The sequence below is a fragment of the Dreissena polymorpha genome, chromosome 7 (assembly GCF_020536995.1).
Source record: "Dreissena polymorpha isolate Duluth1 chromosome 7, UMN_Dpol_1.0, whole genome shotgun sequence".
Taxonomy (NCBI): Eukaryota; Metazoa; Mollusca; class Bivalvia; order Myida; family Dreissenidae; genus Dreissena; species Dreissena polymorpha.
In genome coordinates, this window is record NC_068361.1 from 15339610 (window position 1) to 15362599 (window position 22990).

General features: G+C 34.1%; 1 protein-coding gene, 1 non-coding gene and 1 pseudogene across 3 annotated transcripts; 1 reads left to right on the top strand and 2 right to left on the bottom strand.

The window, feature by feature from the left end:
* Nucleotides 1–3787: 3787 nt before the first annotated feature.
* On the top strand, nt 3788–7376 carry LOC127838386 (uncharacterized). 2 transcript variants are annotated; one of them, XM_052366104.1, is made up of 3 exons: nt 3788–3922; nt 4487–4580; nt 5334–7376. In XM_052366104.1, exons 2-3 carry the CDS (start codon nt 4497–4499, stop codon nt 6681–6683), a joined length of 1434 nt encoding a protein of 477 aa, XP_052222064.1. In that variant the 5' UTR covers nt 3788–3922; nt 4487–4496; the 3' UTR covers nt 6684–7376. The 2 variants fall into 2 exon arrangements, with proteins under 2 accessions (XP_052222064.1, XP_052222063.1); XM_052366103.1 differs by lacking the exon at nt 3788–3922 and having other exon boundaries at nt 3949–4580.
* An 8503-nt stretch (nt 7377–15879) lies between these two features.
* On the bottom strand, nt 15880–19037 carry LOC127839484 (uncharacterized; annotated as a pseudogene).
* A 53-nt stretch (nt 19038–19090) lies between these two features.
* Nucleotides 19091–19163, bottom strand: Trnat-agu (transfer RNA threonine (anticodon AGU)). Its single transcript has one exon. It is a non-coding gene; the product is annotated as a tRNA-Thr (tRNA).
* Between the last annotated feature and the right edge of the window lie 3827 nt (nt 19164–22990).

Here is a 22990-nt window from a genome sequence, read left to right on the forward strand (position 1 = left end):
ATGTACACACAACCTACCCACTAGAGCTTGTTTGTTTTGACTATCTCTCATTATAACCAGCAAAAGGAGGATTCAACAGCATATTAGTTATTACAGATCATTTTACCAAGTACGCACTAGCTATTCCCACCAAAAACCAGACAGCCAAGACGACAGCAGAAGCTTTCTACAACAATTTTATCATTCATTACGGTATCCCAACAAGACTCCATTCTGATCAAGGCGCAAACTTTGAGTCTGATTTAATCAAAGAACTTTGTAATATCACCAACATGAAGAAGACACATACATCTGTATACCATCCACAGGGAAATGCCGGACCAGAATGGTTTAATAGAACTCTATTAGACATGCTGGGAACTTTGGAAAATGAACAAAAAAGTAACTGGCAGAAATACATTAACTCATTAGTTTATTCCTACAACTGTACGCCTCATGAATCAACAAAATTTTCACCTTTTGAATTGATGTTTAGAAGGAAGCCTGAATTACCTATTGATGCTAAATTTGAAAGATCACAAGAACAAACATGTAATAAGACAAGTCAGGAATATATTGAAGATTTAAAAGATAGGATTAAAACGACAAGATAAATTGTAGAAATGTATATTTCAAACGCAAAGGAAAAGCAGAAACATTCATATGACCTTAAAGTAAGAGGAGCCAGCCAAGGTTGAAGTAGGAGATCATGTCCTGGTGAAGATAATGGCTCATGGTGAAGGAAAACATAAACTTGCAGACAAATATGAAGAAGAACTATATATCATAATAGAACAACCGCGTGAAAACATCCCGGTATTCAGGCTTAAAGGTGTAGAAAGTGGTACACAGAAAACTTTACACATGAATCATATATTTCCAGTGAAGGCTCGGGAAGATGTGGACAGAGAGAGTATACACGAGGTCATAGAGCAAGCGGGAATTTCTTAAGCAATAGGAAAGGATGCATCCGGAGTTGGATTAATGAAGGAAGAAAATGGACCGTCCGAGAGTGACAGTTCCGATGAGGATTGTACGAGTTGTATACATGTTCCCAGAACAAGTACATGTGGGGACGCCTACAGACTCGAGGAGAAGATTATTAACAGACGAATGGACTCGAGTGATGTTGTACATACTCAGCCCATACCCGCTGGAGAAGAAGTGAGTGGAACAGAGAGGGAAGAAAACGCGATAGAAAATGGCCGTCCGGCTGTAGAAGCTGGTAGGAATACGGATGAGGAAGAGGAACAAGTGGGAAAGGGTGAAATTATCGCAGAGGCTGGGAATGGATCTACAGAGCCAGGAGTAGAAACAGATCAGGACACGACTCAGGACACTGCACTGCAAGAACAAGATTCCAACAATGCAGCGCAAAGAAAGAGAAGAAAATTACCTCTACAGCCTGTTAGAAAATCTGAACGGCATAGAAAATTACCAACTAAATATGATGATTTTCATATGTTTAGTTTAGTAAACAGACCTTTTGACAATAGATTTCATGCTTTAGAAGTATTAATGTCTTTAGGAATATTAAAGAGTATGGAGTGTGAAATCGCCAGAAAGATAGTAAATGCTATCATGAAGTCAATGTTTTATGAAATTTGTATAAATGTATTTTAACAATTTGTATGATTTTTAGATATTTGTGAGGACACAATTCCTTCAGAGAGGAGGAGAGATTGAATAATTGTTTAAATAATTGTTTAGGTGCTGTATTAAACAGTAATGTTATAATGTATTGTAAATTTGTTGCAGATAGACAGGTACATTGATGCTGCATCTGTATTTATTATCAAATAATTACTGATTGTTTTCGTTTTTTCAGGTTTTATCTATAATTATTGTGTATATGTATATTTGAATGTTAAGTGCGAATGCTGTAGCACTTGAACTATGTTTTATATGTTGACAATGGACACAATGAAGAACTGATTATAGATACATTATGACTATGACGGGACGTCATTTTCAAAGGGGGGAAATGTGTAACCGGTTTAACTTTAACTAGTTGGGTGTAACCCCTTATAGATTATAATGAGGGTATATAAGCAAGCGCATCATTTAGCACGATTTGCGGGAAAAGAGGTATGTTGTATTTTAACTATGTAAATTTATTAGTAATGTGCTAGTCTAGATGGCCATTGAATAGTGCTTTTGTCGGTATTGTATTTATCAGTTAAATATGGTTGTTTTCATTGACCTTGGTATTGTTTATGATGGCAGCATAATTCTTTATATTTAAAAGTCATAACAGAGATCACTTTCTTTTCTGTATGCTTGCACCTATGAGCTAATATTGCAGTCACAGCACTGGGCATCATCTGCAGTCAAGACTGGGGTCATAAGCTGTCATAGGAGGTCAATCCACAATTGGTATGTCATGTTATTGGATGTATTTTTTATCAAGTTCAGATTTGTATCTTTTATTATTTTGATGATTAGCATTGGGAATGTAATGCTAGTTCGATCTATTGTAAGGTGTCGTTCTATTGTAAGTTTTCGTGGTATTGTGCTACAATAGAGCGAGACCTTATATTGACGACCACTAGATATGTATGAATAACATAGTATTTATTTATGATAACATACTTAAATGTTATTGTAAGTCTGTATCAATTTATATTATTGTAGAAAATCGTTATTGTTATTTCAGGGCTTTGACAACTTTGCGACGCCTTTGTGATATCTCTGAGACGCTTTGAATAAGCTGTTTATCATAGTTATTTCCAGAGATTGTATTACAATTATGTAATCATTAAAAGTTATAGTGTTGAGATGAAACTGAATTAAATGGACATGTAATGAACCCAGCTTGTGTGTTGTCTGTATATATTCATTTTTTATAATATAAGGAACACAAATACAAGCCACATGACTAGTTAAGAGAACATATATGTAGTTGCACACAATGTAAATACGTGACCACTTCACGATGTTAACACGTGGCCACTACACCATTTGAACACATGACCACTACAGAATGTAAACACGTGACCTGTACATAATGTCAACACGTGACCACTACACGATGAATGTAAACACGTGGTCACTACACAATCTAAATACATGACCACTACATAATGTAAACACGTGAACCATACAAAATGTCAACACGTTACCACTACACAATGACTGAAAACACGTGACCACTACACAATGTAAACACGTGACCATTACAGAGTGTAAACACGTGACCTCTACATAATTTTAACACGTGACCACTACACAATGAATACAAACATGTGACAACTACACAATGTAAACACGTTACAACTAAACAATGTAAACACGTGCTTACGAAACAACAGGAACATAACCAGTCGAGAATTATTGTTTCTATCCGGAAGTCTTTTATTCAACCATTAACCACTTATATACGTATTTTGATGCAAACGATTAAATAATTTGGATATTTCTGTTGTTGTTGTTGTATTTTTATTTGTGATACTACGAGGATTGCTTATATACAGTGAGAGGACGGTTAGCCAAGTGGTCTAAGCGATAGACTTTTACTCTAGGGATTAGTGGTTTGAGCTCAGTTGAGGGTTACTTTTTTGTTTCTTTTTAACTTTATTCCTGTTTTTTTACTGGAGCTTTTAAATTCCAATATTTACATTTATCAATAGAAAGCATTTGATGTCAAACTTCAATACATTCCAAAATCTGTGAAAACGACCCTTTAAAGCTACACTTTGCATTTTCATCGCTAAGTGATTTATTTGTTCATCTTGTCTTTATAATTATATCGTTTACACCACATCTATTTAAAGAATCACTAATTCATTATTGATACTCGGAAATTCTTTTTGAGTGTTAATGACATCAAAAGTGGTTGGATTTTTCCATTCAACATATCCCTCAAATTTTGTTTCCTTGTGACATTTACTTGAGGTTATTGTGAACTGTTCTCATATTGATGAAATCGGCGTAGCAGGAGATAGTAAGTTAAACTCGAAAATGTACTTGTTAACGCATTTATAATTTATCATTTTGATTGAATGGGTATTGAATTAGAAGTGCAAAACATTTGAATATATTTAACAGATACACTCATTCAAACTGTATATACAGTTTGCTTCTGATTTGTAAATAGTTTTATTTATTCGAGACGGATATGTTAGTTTTGTTATTTGTAAGTCATGTTGTTTCTTGTGCTTTATCGAACGGATGGCTTCGAACCTCAGGTTCATAGATACGTCCAGGACTTTGCTGTCTAGACTCGATTGATGGAACGCACATGAAACGCAGCTCTTTTTACGTATTTCATAGGCACACATGCTCAATATAAACCTGGAAGAAAGTTGTCTCTAAGCTTATTTATAAATAGTACAACGTGTATTCTATAGTGTTTATGATATGCCATTCGACCTAGTAATTGTTTGCGCGATTTTAACGTTTTAAGACGTTTTATGCGAGGCTATCAAATTTTAAACGCTTATAACAACACATACATGCAGTCTAAGCAAACGTAGATATTATTACTTAAACTTATGTTACCTTCCAGCATTCTACAAATGGCAGAAGGAGGCTTCGGGTGTACAGATTCAGAGACTGACAGAGTTCACAGACACAGTAGTCTGTACAGTCGTCACTCTCGGGTAAGTCTCTCATGAATGCGTGTATCAATGGTAACATTTATCGTACAATCAAGTGCCTGTTTATATCTTGTCATAGCTATTAATAATAATACTGTCTTGATTATTTATTCAAGCGCTTACGTAAGAGGTTTACTTCCATCGTATAATTACCGAAATCCCAATTGTAATGCCCTACTTCCTGTCTCAGAAACAGAACAACATAAATATTGTATAAACTATCGATGGTCGTTTAACTGAGGTATGTATTGTATTTCTGTGCGTGCAAAATGAGTCTTAAGCCGAATTTCATATGTATATCTACCGAATGTCCCCTCAAATAGTATGTTCATAGCGTCTTTAGATGTAGTAACAGACAAGACTGTTATAATTACCCATATACTATGGAAACTTTGAGAATGACTCAGAATTTTGTTGTACGTATATACCATCTTTAAGTAGCTTAATATGGTACACACTATTTTTAAGATTCAGCCGAACTTACATTTTTAACTCATTATAAGTGCAACTATATGTGTCGATGTTTTCTTATATGAACGTCACGTGATTATTTCAGCGGGATTAATTGGCGACTTTTTATTGAAACGCACATGTGAATCGCAAATATTAAATAACATATAATGTTTGTAAAAGACAACTATAACCACGAGTCTTATTAGATTTTAGTCTGTTTTAAAGCTATAAATGTAGAACTATTATTACTACCAATTTTGAAATATAATACTGTTATAATATAACATGTTAATATAATTTCAGAATTATGTGGAAAGTGTGTCAGTGGAGATTAGTACTATAATGACCCGGCTGGGATACGGCGAGGAGATGAGAAAGTGGCGCGTTAAGAAGTACAAGGATTTGGATAAGCTGTCGATTGGTCGACAGAAAGAAGAAACTATTATCACAGCTGGCAGCAAGGCAGAAGGGTTGACAAGCTATTTAGAAAGCGACCATGACATGCTACATTTGCAGAACTTTATCCTCTGTGTGGAAACTGGTATCAGTCTTCACACCATACCAGAGGACATGGACGTGTTCAGGATGGATACACGCGTATATCCAGGACACTGCATACTGTTGCTAGAGAGACTAGTGCATTTTACAATGAAAATAATAACCGCTCCGCTGTGTGATAATGGATATGGGGAATTTTTATTTAGCAGTAGTTTATTTCTAGATGAATGTTCCGCTTCGCTGTCATTTGATCGTCGATTACACGTGGTGCAACATAAACGCGCGGGGCCGTCAACACCACATACAATTAACGAGAAGCAACATACGGACACAGTACACGCCTTACGCTGTTTATGTCCTAGTGTTCTACAAAGATGGGCTGCCAGACCCCGCCAGTGGCCGTTACCAGTCATAGTTCAAAAAGTAGTATCATTAGGAGCCTATGTTACCCCGACAGGGTTTAAGGATAGCGTAAACAAGCACATCGAGTGGAGGATTTGCTTTAACAGCGGAGAAACAGAACTTATAAACAACCTTAATGACACTCAGGCGAAAGTTTATGTTATACTTAAAATGATCCTTAAATATATACTGAAACCAAAAAATAAAGAAATTACATCATATATACTGAAAAACATAGTATTGTGGCAAGCTGAACGTAACCCACAGACACGCTTTAGTGCATACAGTTTGCTTCTCTGGCTGCATGACGGTTTGAGAGAACTTAGGACTGCAATTGCCAAAAAATATATGCCGTATTACATGATTCCTGAACGAAATTTAATGGAAGCATGTGGTATAACCAATACGCTGCATCGTAAATGGGTAGCAGATATCACGGACATGCTAGAAGAAGGTCCCAGGGTAATACTTAGATTGGAGAAGATACGAAAGGCAATCGTCGCGTCTCCAGAGCCGATGTTGTGGTACAGTAAGACACGGATGGAGTTGGAGATGCTGTTGCTGGAGAATCGTACGAGATTCAAGCCACGGACAGATGATAATGGTGATGAGCTGATCGAAGAACCGACTTTTGTTGAGAATGCCATAATTTTACGCTTGATAGAAGTATGGGAAGATATGAGAGAACGAATGCTCCTGGAGGGCAGTTCTGTTAATGATTGTAGAGATATTTTTGACGCAATGTTAATGTAATAATGAACTGAAATACAAAAATCACACGTATATCTTGGCTGTAATTAAGACCACAACGTCACTGAAATAAATGCAGTTTGTCATAAATGGCACATAGACGGTTTTTACGGTGTATTATTTTCAAATATATGTGCAGTATTTATTAAGCGAATAAATATTAAATTATTTCATAGCTCTCGTATTCATGCATGCACATTAAATTATGTTTTTAATATAACATGTGGCATGGGAGACAATTGAACCGCTCGCTAGAATGAAAGTAGTATAGAATAGTGTGTTTATGTACTTCACATAATGGACATGTCCGCTTAATAACGCCTACACTTTTTTATTAGTGGTATTTGTTCGTGCCACATAAATGATTTTTGTACATGTACATATGCATTTTGTTTGTACTAGTCATGTTTATCTACATGTCGTTTTGTACACAATTAGCAAAACAAGATCAGTTTGGAATATTGTCACACATGTACAATCATTAAGACAAGCAAGACTTCAGGGTCTACGCGGGCATATTTTCAGAAAATTCTTGTTGAACACTTGTAATGTTGACGTGTGACCTTTCATTAAAACTGTCACAGTGTAGAATGAGCAATAGGGTATTTTGCCTATTTCCGAATGTGGCTGTAAATAACGTTGTTAACGCAGGTTTCTTATTTTCAATCTGAATAAATATTAATTATAAGCACTCAATGGCGTTTCCTATCTGTTATTTTCACTTCACAGCTGTCATCTCCACAATATGTTTTCAAAAAATTAGAATAATAAACAAATGTAAGCGACAGCCGCTACACGGAAAGTATTCTCTAAGATGCAAAATGAGTCATTATGGTTAGGTTACAGTGTAGTACTTAACTAAGTTATGCTATGGTACACGACATAAGTCGATACATAACTCTGAGAAAGAACATTATACCAGTAAATATTTCTTAAAAATGCTCTGGTTGGTGATGCCTTTAAATCGAGAACCTTTATATATATCAAAAGGAAGACGTTGTAACCCACCAAGTGCTAGCGTGAGGTAGCAGCAGGTGCGCACACATGTCAGTTACACGAGCATATCCGACGTGTGTGACGTCATATTTAATGTAAGCCCTACATATCATGTGTGCGGTATTAGGGTTTTCCTGGATTCAGTATTATTTATTTTATTCTATTAATTAGTCAAATAACAATGCATTGAATTTAGTTCTTGATTAAGCCACGATCCCGCCAGTTCCTGGTGATCTTTATTCGGTACTTAAACTCGTGGCTCCTGCGCTTTCTGACTTGTTGGAGAGATATGTGGAGGAATCTGAAAGTAAAAAACGCGTGAAATGTAAGATATATTATAGTATTTATTGATGTCATTAACGATTCAGTTATTTGTATACAAAGAGAATATTGGTTGGATTCGGTGGATTATCGATTTTAACTCATGAGTGATCATAGAAAATAATATTTTCACGAGTGGCGCAGCCACGAATGAAAACATATATTTTCTATGGTCATGAGTGAATTAAAATCCATATTCTACCAAATCCAGCAAAATTTCTTTTTATTTTATGCTTTTTTCACAGTTTATATGCAATGTTTAAGAGTTTAACTAAAGAATTTCGCAGGGATAATGACGTCACTTCGTCAAAAATGACTTCATTTCACAGTAAACAGTGAAAAGTATCGATAATTTTCACTGCTGATTTTCACTGTTTGCAACGTGAAATTATCAGTTTTAATTCACTGATATTTCTCAATAAGCCATCGAAAACCTGAATTTAAAGTTTGAGTTAGAGAAGACATCACAGTCAGAGTTGTCGTTCTTTCTCAACATCGTTTGCATGTCACTCTCTATTTTTGCTATTATTGATCGCTGTGCATGATAAATTGCCTTTCAAAATTGTGTCTCGGACAACAAAAGTCTTAGAACGAATGACACGCACTTCTTGAAGCAGTTATTTATACCAGTTGTGGAAGGGCCAGATATCACTTCAATCAAACAATTGTATTGCTGTGTTGAGCCAATAGATCAGTTCAATCATACAATTGTATTAATGTATTGAGCCAATAAATCAGCCCATCATACATTTGTATTGCTGTGTTGAGCTAATAAATCAGTCCTATCATACATTTGTATTGCTGTGTTGAGCCAATAGATCAGTCCCATCAAACATTTGTATTGCTGTGTTGAGCCAATAAGCAGCCCCATCAAACATTTGTATGGTTGTGTTTAGCCAATAAAATGTCACATAATACATTTGTATGGTTGTGTTAAGCCAATAAATCAGTCACATAATACATTTGTATGGTTGTGTTGAGCCAATCAGTCAGTCCCATCAAACATTTGTATGGTTGTGTTGAGCCAATAAATCAGTCCCATCAAACATTTGTATGGTTGTGTTCAGCCAATAAATCAGTCCCATCAAACATTTGTATTGTTGTGTTAAGCCAATAAATCAGTCCCATCAAACATTTGTATTGCTGTAATTAGCCAATAAATCAGTCCCATCATTTCGTATAGTTGTGTCAAGTCAATAAATCAGTTCAAACGTACATTTGTATTGCTGTGTTGAGCCAATAAATCACTTCAATCATACATTTGTATTATTGTGTTGGGCCAATAAATCAGTTCCTTCATACATGTGTATGGTTGTGTTGAGCCAATAAATCAGTCCCATCATACATTTGCATGGTTTTCTTGAGCCATTAAATCAGTCACATCATACATTTGTATTACTGTGTTAAGCCAAGAAATCAGTCCCATTATACATTTGTGTTGTTTTGTTGGGCCAAGAAATCAGTCCAACAAATAAATTTTTCTTTGACATCCGATGATAACCAATTAGTTCATTCATTAAATGATCTCAAAATGATTTTTTGTTTAAACTGCAGACATGTATATATGCAAATATGTTGTCCCTCATGCTTGGCTTAGGTGATCAAATCAGTATGATGAGTGGACGATAAATATCAAGACGGTGTTAGCTGCGGAACGGTAAGCCGCAATAGGGCCCCCAAAGTCCCGGTGTCTGTCCGTGTGTACTCTAACGGGGTTAACGATGATCAGACAAAGGGCAATATCGGGTCATCTTCGACCCCATCCCTCTCCAATTAAACTTTTGGGGTCAGCTGCCGTGACCCCTGTCCTCCACACCCCGGTAATCACACACTAAAATGACCCTGACTAATAGTACCGAAATATAAATTTCGACAAAAATATACATTCCGGTGTCAAAATTCAAGTCTATAATCTCGTATTTCCCCATGCTCTAAGAGCATATATATGCATAACTCATTTTGAATTACGCAACACAATAGACTAGTTTGTATAGTTTATTTGCAAATGATCCATTCGGGGCAAATATCTATGAAAACAAAACATTTACAAAGTGTTATAGTATTGCCGGATTGATAACAAAGTGTTACACATACTAACGAATTTTGTCAACTTCTGACTACTTAAGAAAAGATATGTGTACACAATTGAACCAAATGACTAGTGCACAATTTTAACACGTAACCACTACACAATAGGAACCCGAGCTCTCTACGCGATGAATGTCAACACGTGACAACTAGACAATTAATGTCGACACGCTACCACTACACAATGTAAACATGTAACATTAAGACTACACAAACATAACCAGTATATAATTCTTTTTGATATGCTCTAGCTTTTTTCAGGCAAACATTGTCTCCGTTTGTGCTGAGATAAAACATTAAAAACCATTAACATTTCATTTACCAGATTTTGTTATTAGTAATTTTTAAATCCAAGTTTTGGCGCATAACTTTTACTTTTTGGATTTTCTATACAACCTTAACCTTAAAATGTGTGTGTTTGTGAGATTTGTTTGAGGTTATTATGAATTGTTATCATCTTAAAATTGTCGTTACAATCGAAAGTAAGTTAAAATTGCAAATGTTAACACATTCATTGTTTATAATAATATGAATAAAAGGAAAAAAAAAACGGCCACCGGAATTTTTTTTCGTAACCTAAATTTCGCAAACTTAAGTTTAACTACTACTACTACAACTACACCTACTACCACCACCACCTACACCACCACCAACACTACCACAACCACCACCACAAACACCGCGCCACCACCGCCACCAAAACCACCACCACCGCCTCTACCTCTACAATTACTACTTATAATAATAGTAATAAAAAGAAGAAGAAGAAGAATAGGAATATTAATAATAGTTATATGAATAATGGGGCTCAAAATGATACATGTTTACGTGTATGCAACTGATATAGTTCGCTTAGGCCGATGGTAAGGACTAATCGGTGAATAAACCAGCGATGTTCCAGTATAAATGCATCGCTTTTTCATAGACAACGCTGTCATACTGTACACACAACTGATAAATAATCTTGAAGTCAAAGGTCATTTATAATATTGACGATGTACAACAGCCTGACCATAATCCACTTTTTTTCATAAATCATTTTAAGTCATGTATATATGATCAAATGACCAGCGTTATGTGAAAATGTGTCATATGTCATATTAGGCCAGCGTAGCTCAGTCATGGCTAATCAGGAGCAACACTTTCCACTATTAAGTCACGCCATGTTTTCTGGTTTCATGATCGGACCTTGTAGCTCCTAACCAGACTATGCAGATGTACAGGCTGGGTCAAACCTACGTTGGTATTATATGACATATTAATAATTAATGAATCACGCGGCTCATCTGACTTAGTCTATAAGTATTGTATTAAAATTGTATTAACAATTATAGACAGACAGACAGACAGTTTATTTCAATCCAATAAGGCATTTAAGCCCACGAAGACATATATACAATACAAGTGTTGACGAACAGTGTAGACTAGAATACAAAATTTTAACAAAAGTTGTATTTGTGTGTTTCCAACATTACGAGAAGATCACTTTGAGAACAATAATTAAAAAAACCATACATGCAAGATAGTAGTATAGCTGCCTATATTTATTTTTGTCCTTGTACCGATTACTGGATGATATTCTATTAACAATGTAGAAACATAGAAATTGGCTTTTAAAATGTTGCATACATTTATACTAATTTATTCGTGCTATCAAATATCATCATATAAGCATCATAGTATGTTGTTTAAAAGAAGCATTTTAGGGCTGTATTCTAAACATATACATCGATTTAAAAAACAATGACAAAAGAGTATTTATATATACACATTTACATAAGTATGCCATATTACACCACTTTATCCTGCATTAAATGGTTTCTCTACAGCGGCCTCTTCGGATATGTTTATAAATTTAGTTCAATTTTACTATTACGAAAAACAAGTAAAATAACCGATCGCAAAAAAACCCTTTAAAAACAAAAATATAATATAGTTTAATCATTTAACTTGTATGAATTATATATCTATCACAGATGGTATTTTAACATCTATGGAATTAACATTAAGAGTGCCATAGATATATTTGCCTAAACGAAACGAAAATAAATGTAAGACAGATATCATGGGCAACTGCTATCACTATCATCTGTACTTAACTTAACAATTTATATCCACTTTTCATACATTTGTCTTACCGAAAGAAACATGTAAGACACATATTGTGGAAACTAGACATATAATGACACGTTATAATACATTAATTGTAAGATCTTGAACTACATTATGAGTTAACGGGTAAGACAGACATTATAGATGCTTTTGCCATATCTATTCATCCGGTAGAACGCTTATATGGTGTGATATTAACATAAACAGCATAACTAATTTTGCTTTAACAATTTCAGATTAGTTCACTAAAATACTTTAAAGTTGTACAAAGCAACGCTATTATAGCCTGGTAAATATAATAATACAAAGGGTATTACGGCAACATGTTTTATCTATTCATCGTAATAGAAAAATGCATGTTAATGTTATAATGTAATCGTATTGCACTACAATACATTACAGTTGTGAATAGCAACGCTATTATGGTCTGGTATACTTAACAATTAAAACGGCATAAAGGTCTCATATCATATTTATTATCCGTATTGCAAAATGTATGTAACAGCAACCAACAAACATGTAAACATAGTTTGCGTATGGTTTCTGTAATATACCAAGGAACATACATAGTACATCAGACATATTAACAGTTTCAGAAGAAACACATAGAAAACATGAAATATATACAATTCAAGTACAAAGAAACACATAGAAAGCATGCATTTACAGTATCACAAGAAACACATTGTGCATCAATTTTTAACATGTCAACTTCTATACATTACCTCATTACTAATAATAAATGCTTTATGAATATAAGTTACTAAGTTTCTAAGTATATTTTCATTTTCTGACTTTATAAGATCTACAAATTTAGCCATGCTAGGTCTAAACCAATATTTTCTGCCAATATATTTTTTTGTAATGTCAGTATACATTACACATTCCATAACAAAATGATATTCATCCTCAATTGTAGTGCATCTTGCACATCTTCTTTCACTTATTGGGGTACTTAAAGGTCTGGTCCATCGACCAGCCTCAATATGCAATCTATGCGATGAGACTCGAAAACGAGAAAACGATTGACAAACCTAACTTATATTAAACATTCGAGATATGGCTGAAATCTTAAAGATGAAATTGTGTTGAAGAATAAAGCTCTTCTAGACTGAGTGAATCTGGCGTACCAGTTCTGTATAAATTGGTCATTTAATCTCTGCTTAACAATATATAGAAACATGTCATTATTACCTACACTTTGAAAAGTCCAGGCATCAACAAAAGCAAGCAAACATAATAAGTTCTTCAATAAGGAGCACCAATTTGTTTTATTGAGATACAATTCTAAATCATTCTTTAATAAATTGTACACAAGAAGAATATACTTATTTTCTTTCGTTTAAAGGATTTATAACCAATATTTAATAGCCTTATACATATGTATAGTTTTAAAAGATACTCTGTCTAATTCGCCATATATAAAATCTTTCTGAGTAGTTTTCTTCACACCAAGCAGTTTTTTGCAAAATCTCATATGTAATGTCTCAATTGATAAGTCATTCGCAAAACAACATACTTCACAACAATAATTCAAAATTGGCGATACAAGCTTATCGAAAAATTACAACTTGTGTTTTGGCGGTATATAAGTAAATTTATAGTTGTAAGTATTTATTCAAAGTAAAAATGGCTTTCTGTGCCTCTCCGGCCAAAGTACTTTGTGCGGTACTAAGCGACCCCCCTGTAGTAAAAACCACACCTCAAAAACAGAGTTTGTTAACTATTTCAATGCACCGTTCCAGAATTTTACCCCTACACCGGATGGAGGTAGCTACTTTTGCTATGCCTCACAAGCTTTCATCCAAAATGGCGGACTCCGCAGCCTCTGCATAAAATTGCCTCAGCCATATTCCTGAGATTATCTCTATAAAATTCCTTCCAAACAGCCAAAATGCGGCGATAGAATAAAAAAGGAAGGGCATTGAACTATTACACGCAGGGCTATATTCATAAAATTAAAGTATTTGACAATTTTCTACCGAAAGTGACGGTCACGGCAAAGTGTTGGAAGTCGATGAGGAAAAGCGAAAAGCCTCACGATCTCCAACTGGATATAAAACGAAATTTGCCAGCAAATAACAAAGTCGTACTGTACTTGCAAGTTGGGTACGAGTTATTTCTGGCGAAATAAAACCTGGATTCTTATAGTTGTTCTACTTAAACACTCATATGACAGATGTAAACAAGCGCTCTCTTTGTAGTAGCTAACTTCTTTTTGAAACGCATAATTTTCCTCCATATCGTTTACGTTTATTATCGATACAAATTCACATTGTGTAGCTTATCAATCTATTAAGTTATACTGTTTGTAGCATAATTTTAATTAATTCCTTGATGTTCTTGCAGTCTGACCTGGCACTATATTTATTCATCTGCTGTCAACTTCACTTGTTGATATTGGTTGGCATTCAAATGAGCGTCAACCAATATTAAAGAGCGATTTGTCAGCAAAGAAGACTCGCATCTATACTGAATATATACTGATGGCTAACCCCTTCATAATTTATTTTTACTCATGTCAGTGCAATACTATGGTAAGTGCCCTTAAATTAAACAGCACTTACTTTAGTATTGCACTGATAAGTGTAATTTTTTATACTTGTTTATTATTGTTTATGTATCTTTCGTCAAGTCAGTGCAATACCACAATAAGAGCTTTTACAATTTTAAAAGCGCTTACAGTAGTTTTGCACTGACCTGACAGTTTATAAATTTATTCCAGATTAACAGGTCACTGCTTTCATATTTTGGGGCTTATCAAGTCACTGCAGGGATTTAAACTTCATAATTTCAAAGAATGCCTGATCAACTAAGCTCAACAAGTATTACGCAACAGTGGGATTATACGAGTGGTGAGAAGATTGCCCCCTGTCCCATAAATCATGTGGTTGTTGCCCAACCAACAGAAGTAAGGAGGAGGAAACCCGTCCTGTGTCAACTTCAATCACAGACAGAGTATGTTCTTTTGTCACATAAAAATTGTATACAGAAGAAGTGGTTAACAGAAGAGTACAAACATAAGACAACAAATCATTAACCTTCATTTATTATAGTTGTTCGGTTAATATTTTGATTCAAACAACATTTATATACAACTTTGGCACAAATAGAATGCAAAGAGCCTCATAAAACATGTAGAATGAAGTATACATGTACATTTTTCAAGGTTGCAGAATGATAAGATTTCTCATCGTGCAGCTTAACCCATAACATGTACTTAAATTTAAATGCATACACAACCTCTTTCAATTTGGGCAAGTCCAAAGTTTGTTGTTTTGGTTAATGGTTAAGCATGATGTCGGTTTTTGAACAAGTTATACAATCTGAATTCATAGAAGCCAAATTGTTGAAATCTATTAGAAAAACTATGTTTATTTGCATACATAAAAACATATGTTACTGATTTGCTTAAGTTGAGAACATTGCTACAAAAGGAGAATTTGCTCATTATCAGCCAATTCTCCTTTTATCTCTATGTTTATATACATTCCATCTAGTATTTGAAAAAGTCTAAATAATGTATAGACATGTATTATATTAATATTTTGTAGATTGAAACAAGTAAACGATGATGAGATTAACAATTTAAAGATGGCATCTGGAACCACTGGAATATATGCTGTCCACAAGGAGACCCATGGTTCAGACTAGACTTGGAGATGTACAGCTTGGATCAGTGTTATCCTATCAGGTAGAGTGAACCGAGAACATTGGTTTGCTGTTCAACACCTGGTATCAGGTTATATTTCACTGGTTGTTGCAGACGATTCTAGAAATCATTGAGATAAAAGGAGAAATTCCTCAAGTTGAGCAATTTCTCCTTTTATATAAGTGATTTCTAGCCTACAAAATAAATTTCTTCATATCTATTTCAATTATATTTGTCATCTGCAACTCCTTTCAATTTAGGACAGCCAAATATGTGTTGTTTAGTAAAGTTGAAATGTCTCCTTTTAATATTAAAATATAATTTAAAAAACTCATTGTAAACACATTTTCTTTGATGTTAAATTACATAAATATTTTCTCCATAAATACCCATTTAATCCAACTAAGTTACATTAATATTTACTTATCTTTCACAAAAACATTCTGATGTAAATTTTAAAATGCGCAAACTGTCAAGATTGTGTTTATCTTCTTAAAAAGTGCTGTAGGAATAGTATGGAACAGAATCTTGTAAGTTTTAACCTTTGCAATAACTCTTTCAGTATGTACTCTATGTTTTGCAATCTTTTGAGTAAGACATGTATCAAACACAGACTTTTGTTCTGAACATCTTGAAAAAGGAGGAATATTAAGCTGTAAACCAATTTCTTCTAATTCACATTGTATGGTAAATCCCTTGTCTGCCATTATGACATCACCTTGCTTTATTAAACCATGTTCAATGTAATCTTTCAATAATTTAAAGAATCCACTTTTTTCACAAATTAACGTATCAGAAATACAACCAGTAAACAATTCTGAAATGAATATTACTGACCCACATGGATCACATCCTATTAAAGCTTATAATGTTGTTGATGACTTATAATCACTGTACATTTGACTTTGTAGACCTAAAGCATTTGGGACCTGTATTTTGAATTCAGTACCATCTATTATAACCAATGTCGTTGGGAAATCATTTTTAAAACTAGTTGGCATTCTTGAAATGATGGTATCTCTATCAGGGAAAATTGAAAGTTGACCAAACTTAAAGTACATTAAATCTTAAATTGTATTGAAAACTACACCGGGTGATTTAAGGGATAAACAAAATCTGACAGCTAGATCTTTCAAGCAAAAATCATGTCTTAATCTGCAGACTAGAAGAAATAATGCATTTTCATTGCTCAATGTTTTTGTATCATTTCTTCCATATATTAGTTTGACATCTGGATTTGTGAACACAAAAAAATAGAACTAAGAAATTTACATATGATATTCCAGTGTAATAAACAAATAAATTCTAAATTTCTTTTCTCCCTGGCTAATCACTTGTACTGTTAATGGCTGTTGTCTGCTGGACTGTCCCTCAATGCATTCTACTTTTCTCCTCAACTCATCGCATCCTTTTTCCTTTTCTTTCAAATTCTTCTTGAGGGATACATTCTCCTCCTGTGTCAGATGTTGTTCTGTTATATAAATAAAAATGTATAATTTCAGACGAGAGACCTCTTAACCATAATACCAGTGGAAAGTTCTGGCTGTGGTAACCTAAAAGTAACCAATATAGCCCCACTGACACTGCCTGAAGTCTTTAGGCCACTGGTACAATATTACACAGCAGAAAATCCTGAGGATATGGAAATGTGTACAAGAGCACAAAGTGAATCGAGGCAGTGGCATGACGCTCGACAAAAAGGGTCACAGCCTCAATGTTTGGGGAAATCATGAACAGAAAGACAGCTCCAAATAATAAATTACTTCAAAGACTTTTCTGTCCTAAAATGACTGAGATTCATGCTCCACCCCTTACATATGGTAACAAAGATGAATCTAAAGTAAAAAGTTTATATCTTTCCCAATACCCTGATCGCCATATACATGAATGTGGTTTTATTGTCAACAATGAATTTCCTTTCCTTGGGGCAACCCCTGATGGAAAAGTATGTGACCATGGCCAGACAGGTATCATTGAAATAAAATGCCCTTACAGTGTAAGATATTTGTCAGTCAATGATGCCTGTGAAAAGATAGATTTCTATCTACAAAAATCAGATGATGAAATAACATTAAAGAGGGAACTCCTTTACTTTATGCAAGTGCAGGGTCAATTAATGATCTCTGGTTGTGACTTTTGTGACTGTAGTTTACACTCAATGTCAAACCAAATTGTTTGTTGAGCGCATTCTTCCAGATATCGATTTTATGAAGAATATGCTGAACAAATTAGGTGATTTTTTTCTTAAACTATGCTCATCTTTTCATTCAGAGTATTTCCTCTAATGATCATAACTATACCTGTTATAGATAAATCAGTTTGGCATTCAACGCTTGTGTACAGAAGTGTCGTAGTGTACATTTCCTCAATCACATCTACATTCCTGAAAACGAAATCAAATACAGTTTTAACGCATAACTATACAATAGCATGATTTTACGTGTTTTTTTTGCAGACGACTCTAGAAAGTATAGATGGAAAATGACAAATTGCTCAAAATTAGCAATTTCTCATTATCCAACAATAATTTCTACTATATTCATCAAATACAGTTTTAACCCATTACTATACAATAGCCTGATTTTACAAGTCTGTTGCAAACGACTCTAGAAAGTATAGAGGGAAAATGAGAAATTGCTGAAGATAGCTCAAGATGAGCAATTTCTCCTCATCCCACAATAATTTCTACCCTACAAATGGATGTTGTCATATTGTATAAACATTTGAAAAATGTTGTCTGCAAAAAAAAGATAAATATATTTTGTTAAATTTTTTATTTATTTTTTTTATTTTTTTTTTTATTTATTTTATTTATTTATTTATTTAATTGTTGTTAAACATTCAAGCCAGTACAGTGATTCAAGCCCTCATGGGTCTCTTGTAATGTTATGCTTGTTTGTTGTCATGTTTAATAACTTCATGATTCAACCAATTTAAATGCAATTTATGTCACAAGCAAATTCACAAGTGTTATTCATTGCCTGATGTTTGTCAGCTGAATAATACATGATGAACTGATTGTGTTTAAATAGAATAAAGGCTCATGAAAGGACTCACTCTTTGTCATCAATTATTTCCTGCTCAGCAAAGTGGTACTCCAGCCTCCGCCTTTTTAATGGTTGCCGTGTTGGGGTAGCCATACTTCCATCAGCTGGAATTGGATCTGGGTACCTGTCGGTAGGGCCCATCCCTCCAACAAAATGCTATAAATATAGAAAAATAAGTTTTCATTAATTATTTAAGCCCAGTGTGGGGGTCGAACCCACAACCACTGTAACACTAGATCAGTGCTCTACCAACTGAGCTAACAGGGCGGCTGGTTCTTCCCCCCCCCCCCCCACAAGAGTAACTTTACTAAACTTGTTACGACAATAAGCCAAGCTCAGTATTTTTTTCCAATGGTCATATCATTAATTAGAACTATAGAGGACTGACTTTGGAATTCTCGATCGGGCCTCAGTTAAATTGCAGCATTTAATGCGATAAGTAGATTAGACGACATAAAACCTATGACTTATCATTAATGGACTAGCCCAAATGTTGTTGTATTACTATTTTATGAGAAACTGTGACAGAACTTTAAGTACCTGTGTGGTTTCAACCCCTTGATCAGTAAGCCCGCAGTCCAACTACATCACTAAAGAGTTATGTTCCTTAAACAACATTCCCTACACCTATTAATTTATATTTCAAAGAAGCTGCAATCAAAAGTCTACAGTTCGGATAATGTAAGCTGATGGATAAAAAAGTAAGTAAATTCTTTATATAAAGAGTGTGACACATTTAGTTAGAAACTAATCTACATAAACTGTAAATATATGCTCAATTTGCCAAGCGATACACGAAATACATTCTTTTTTAATGCATCAGTTAAAACATTATTTAGATATGCCTACCGTTGAACAAATCACTTTGTTCTTGTTGATCTTATCTACATTAAGCTGGTAATGCGGTCTTCCACAGGCCTAAATCCACCTCATACACTTCTCAATATTCGTTTTGGGGTTTGGAAACGTCTTGAATGTAACTCCCTTGAACCTCTCTGGATATCTGCAATCCATCGTGCAAGTTCCCCACGCACATCGCCGAACCATTTCAGAAATAATCGAGTTTTTATATGGATAGCTATACGTTGCCAAGTCAAAGCTTGGGAGCACAAAATGGCGGGTAGTAACAGGCTAGAACGCAGTGAAAAATACACACCTCGTTGATTGGTCAAAAATATCGATTCTGGAACGGTGCATTGGTTCGCCATTATAATAAAATGCAATGTCATTTGGAATAGAACCGCCTTTTCAAAATATCATAATTACTGTTTTAGCAAAATAAACCTTTAGTTTCCATGTTAAACAATAATCATATAATATATCAATACAACGCTGTAATGATTCAGCCGAATTTGCAAAAAAGACAATGTCGTCGGCATACAGTAGCATAAATATCTTAAACATATTAACATCTATACCATCTGCATTGTTATGAATAAACATATGTTCTAAATCATTGATAAACATGGAAAATAAAAAGGGAGATAAGCACTCCCCCTGACGTACTCCAAGAGTGCATGTGTATTCATCACTTAAAGGGATCTTTTCACGGTTTGGTAAATTGACAAAATTGAAAAAAGTTGTTTCAGATTCGCAAATGTTCGTTTTAGTTATGATATTTGTGAGGAAACAGTATTACTGAACATTTACCATAGTCCAATATAGCCATTATATGTATCTTTTGACGATTTGAAAACCTAAAAATTATAAAGCGTTGCAACGCGAAACGATTAAATAATTTGGACAGTTCTGTTTTTGTCGTTTAAATTTACGAAACTACGAAGATTGCTTGTATAAGGTAAAATTGTAATACTTAAACTGTGTTAACCCAGCGGAATAGCCGAGAGGGCGAATGCGTTTTTACTTCAGACTAACTCCAGGACTCCGGGGGTCACTGGTTCGAGCCCTGGTACCGGCTACTGTTTTTTCCTTTTATTAATTTTATTCTTGATTTTTTACTGGAGCTTTTAAGATCCAATGTTTACAGTTATCAATATAAAGCATTTAATTACAAACTTCAAAATATGCCAAAATCTGTGAAAAGGCCCGTTTAACTTATTGCAAAACTTAATTATAGACTTACAGAATCGTATATTGATTTAACAATGTTGAGTATATTACCTCTAAGTCCCAGCTGTATCAGCTAAAACAAAAGATTTTCACAAACCACATAGTCAAACGCTTTAGTATTATCAACACATAATGTTTAGAGTTGTTTCCCTTGATTCAGAACATGTTTTATTAAACCGTTAAGCACAAATATATAATCTACCGTACTAATATTTGCCCTAAATCCTGCTTGGGCTTCTATATACACTTTATACTTTTCGGCCCATGATTTCAATCTATTATTTATAATCCTAGTAAACAGCTTACCTAAACTACTCAATAAAGTTATACCACGATAATTATCCACATTATTTATACTGCCTTTTAAGCCTTCCGACCATCGCTTAGGGAAATATGCGTTTTCAAAAATCTTATTAAACAATGTATAAAAAACGTTCATCAATGCATTTTTACCGACAGTAAACATTTCGTTTATTTAACAATCAGGACCACCTGACCTGTTGGTTTTCAACTGGTTAATGGCTGCTGTTATTTCCGTAATAGTTATACATGTGTTTAATTCACTGAACATAATTTTAAATTCATCATGTTCGTACCTATCAATAAAATACATAATATCTTCATCAGGTGTAATAACCTGTCTTCTGGATTATTAACAGCTTTGAAATATTTTTCAAACATTAACATTGATATTTTTGTTTTTTTGATACCAGCAGATTCCTTCAACATATTCCAATATAAACGAGCATTTTTGTGCCTGTTACTCAACAGTTTATTTGCTTTTTCTTTATCATACTAGTATCTACATTTTCTTATTATCAACTTATAACCCGACCTAGATTGCACCATATTCACTCTTGTGTTTTCATTTTCACAAATTCTATACTGATTAAGACATCTTAAGAAAATATTTATTTTCTCAAAACACTCCTCGTTAAACCATGGCTGTAAACTTTCCGAGTTAACAACATAATTACTATTGTCTGTATATATATTTTTAACAAAAGGTGAGGCAACATTGTCTAAAATAGTTTCGAAATTATTTATACACACATCTATATCATCACATGTCATGCTAGCACTTATATTATCCGTCAAAACATCTAAGCTTTCTAAACATTCTTCACTCTTTAAATTGTCAATATAAGTATTTTTCAAATCGGGCTTCCATGCATATTTATAGTTTACACTTTCGAACTCTTTTGTATCACACCTATCACTTGTATCATATTACTGACCTTCTTGTAAGTAAAATAGATTTTTCGAAACACGTGTGTCTGTGTGAAAATGAATCTAGGGTTTACAAAAAGGTATTTACGGTCGACAAAATTCAAAACAAAATTGCATAACTTCGTATCCATAAAGGTGAAATAAGAAATATGTTATTAGCGGTCTCTTCTACGTGCGCACGTGAAAAACTTCTCACTGAATATGCGTATTATATGGGGTATTTATTCTTAACAAATAAAATAAAATTGAGATTGATTGGAAAACATATTTAAAATTTGTGAAATTCAGAAATAATAAGAATGGACTATGATGTGCAAATAAGTATTCGCCATTTGACAATATAAAAATAAATAAATAAGACTGAAAATATACTAAAATTGTCCGTGCAGGCGCGTTCGAATTTCACGGCCCGATATTAAACGATCATTTTCTATTCCTTTTCGAAAGTATTATATAAAGATCTGAACAACGGCATGGATTTGCAATGTATTCTACACTTTCGTGACAAGCTACAGTTATATTAAACACTGTAGATGATGATGTTTTTGTAGTAGCATGTTCGTATAGGTGTTCTCCGTATCTTGAACATTGTAGAAGCCCCAATCTAATAAGAAGTTACAAAAGGAACCTCAATTTTCCCAAGTCCGGAGTAATTCTATTGAGCAAGAGTCACTTAAGTATTTTGTTTTCAGGTAATATGTTAATTTTTAATGAGGCACAACAATCATAAAAATGCAAACTACACACTTATTTGTTTTGTACATCTCACATGTTTTTACAAGATACGCACTGTG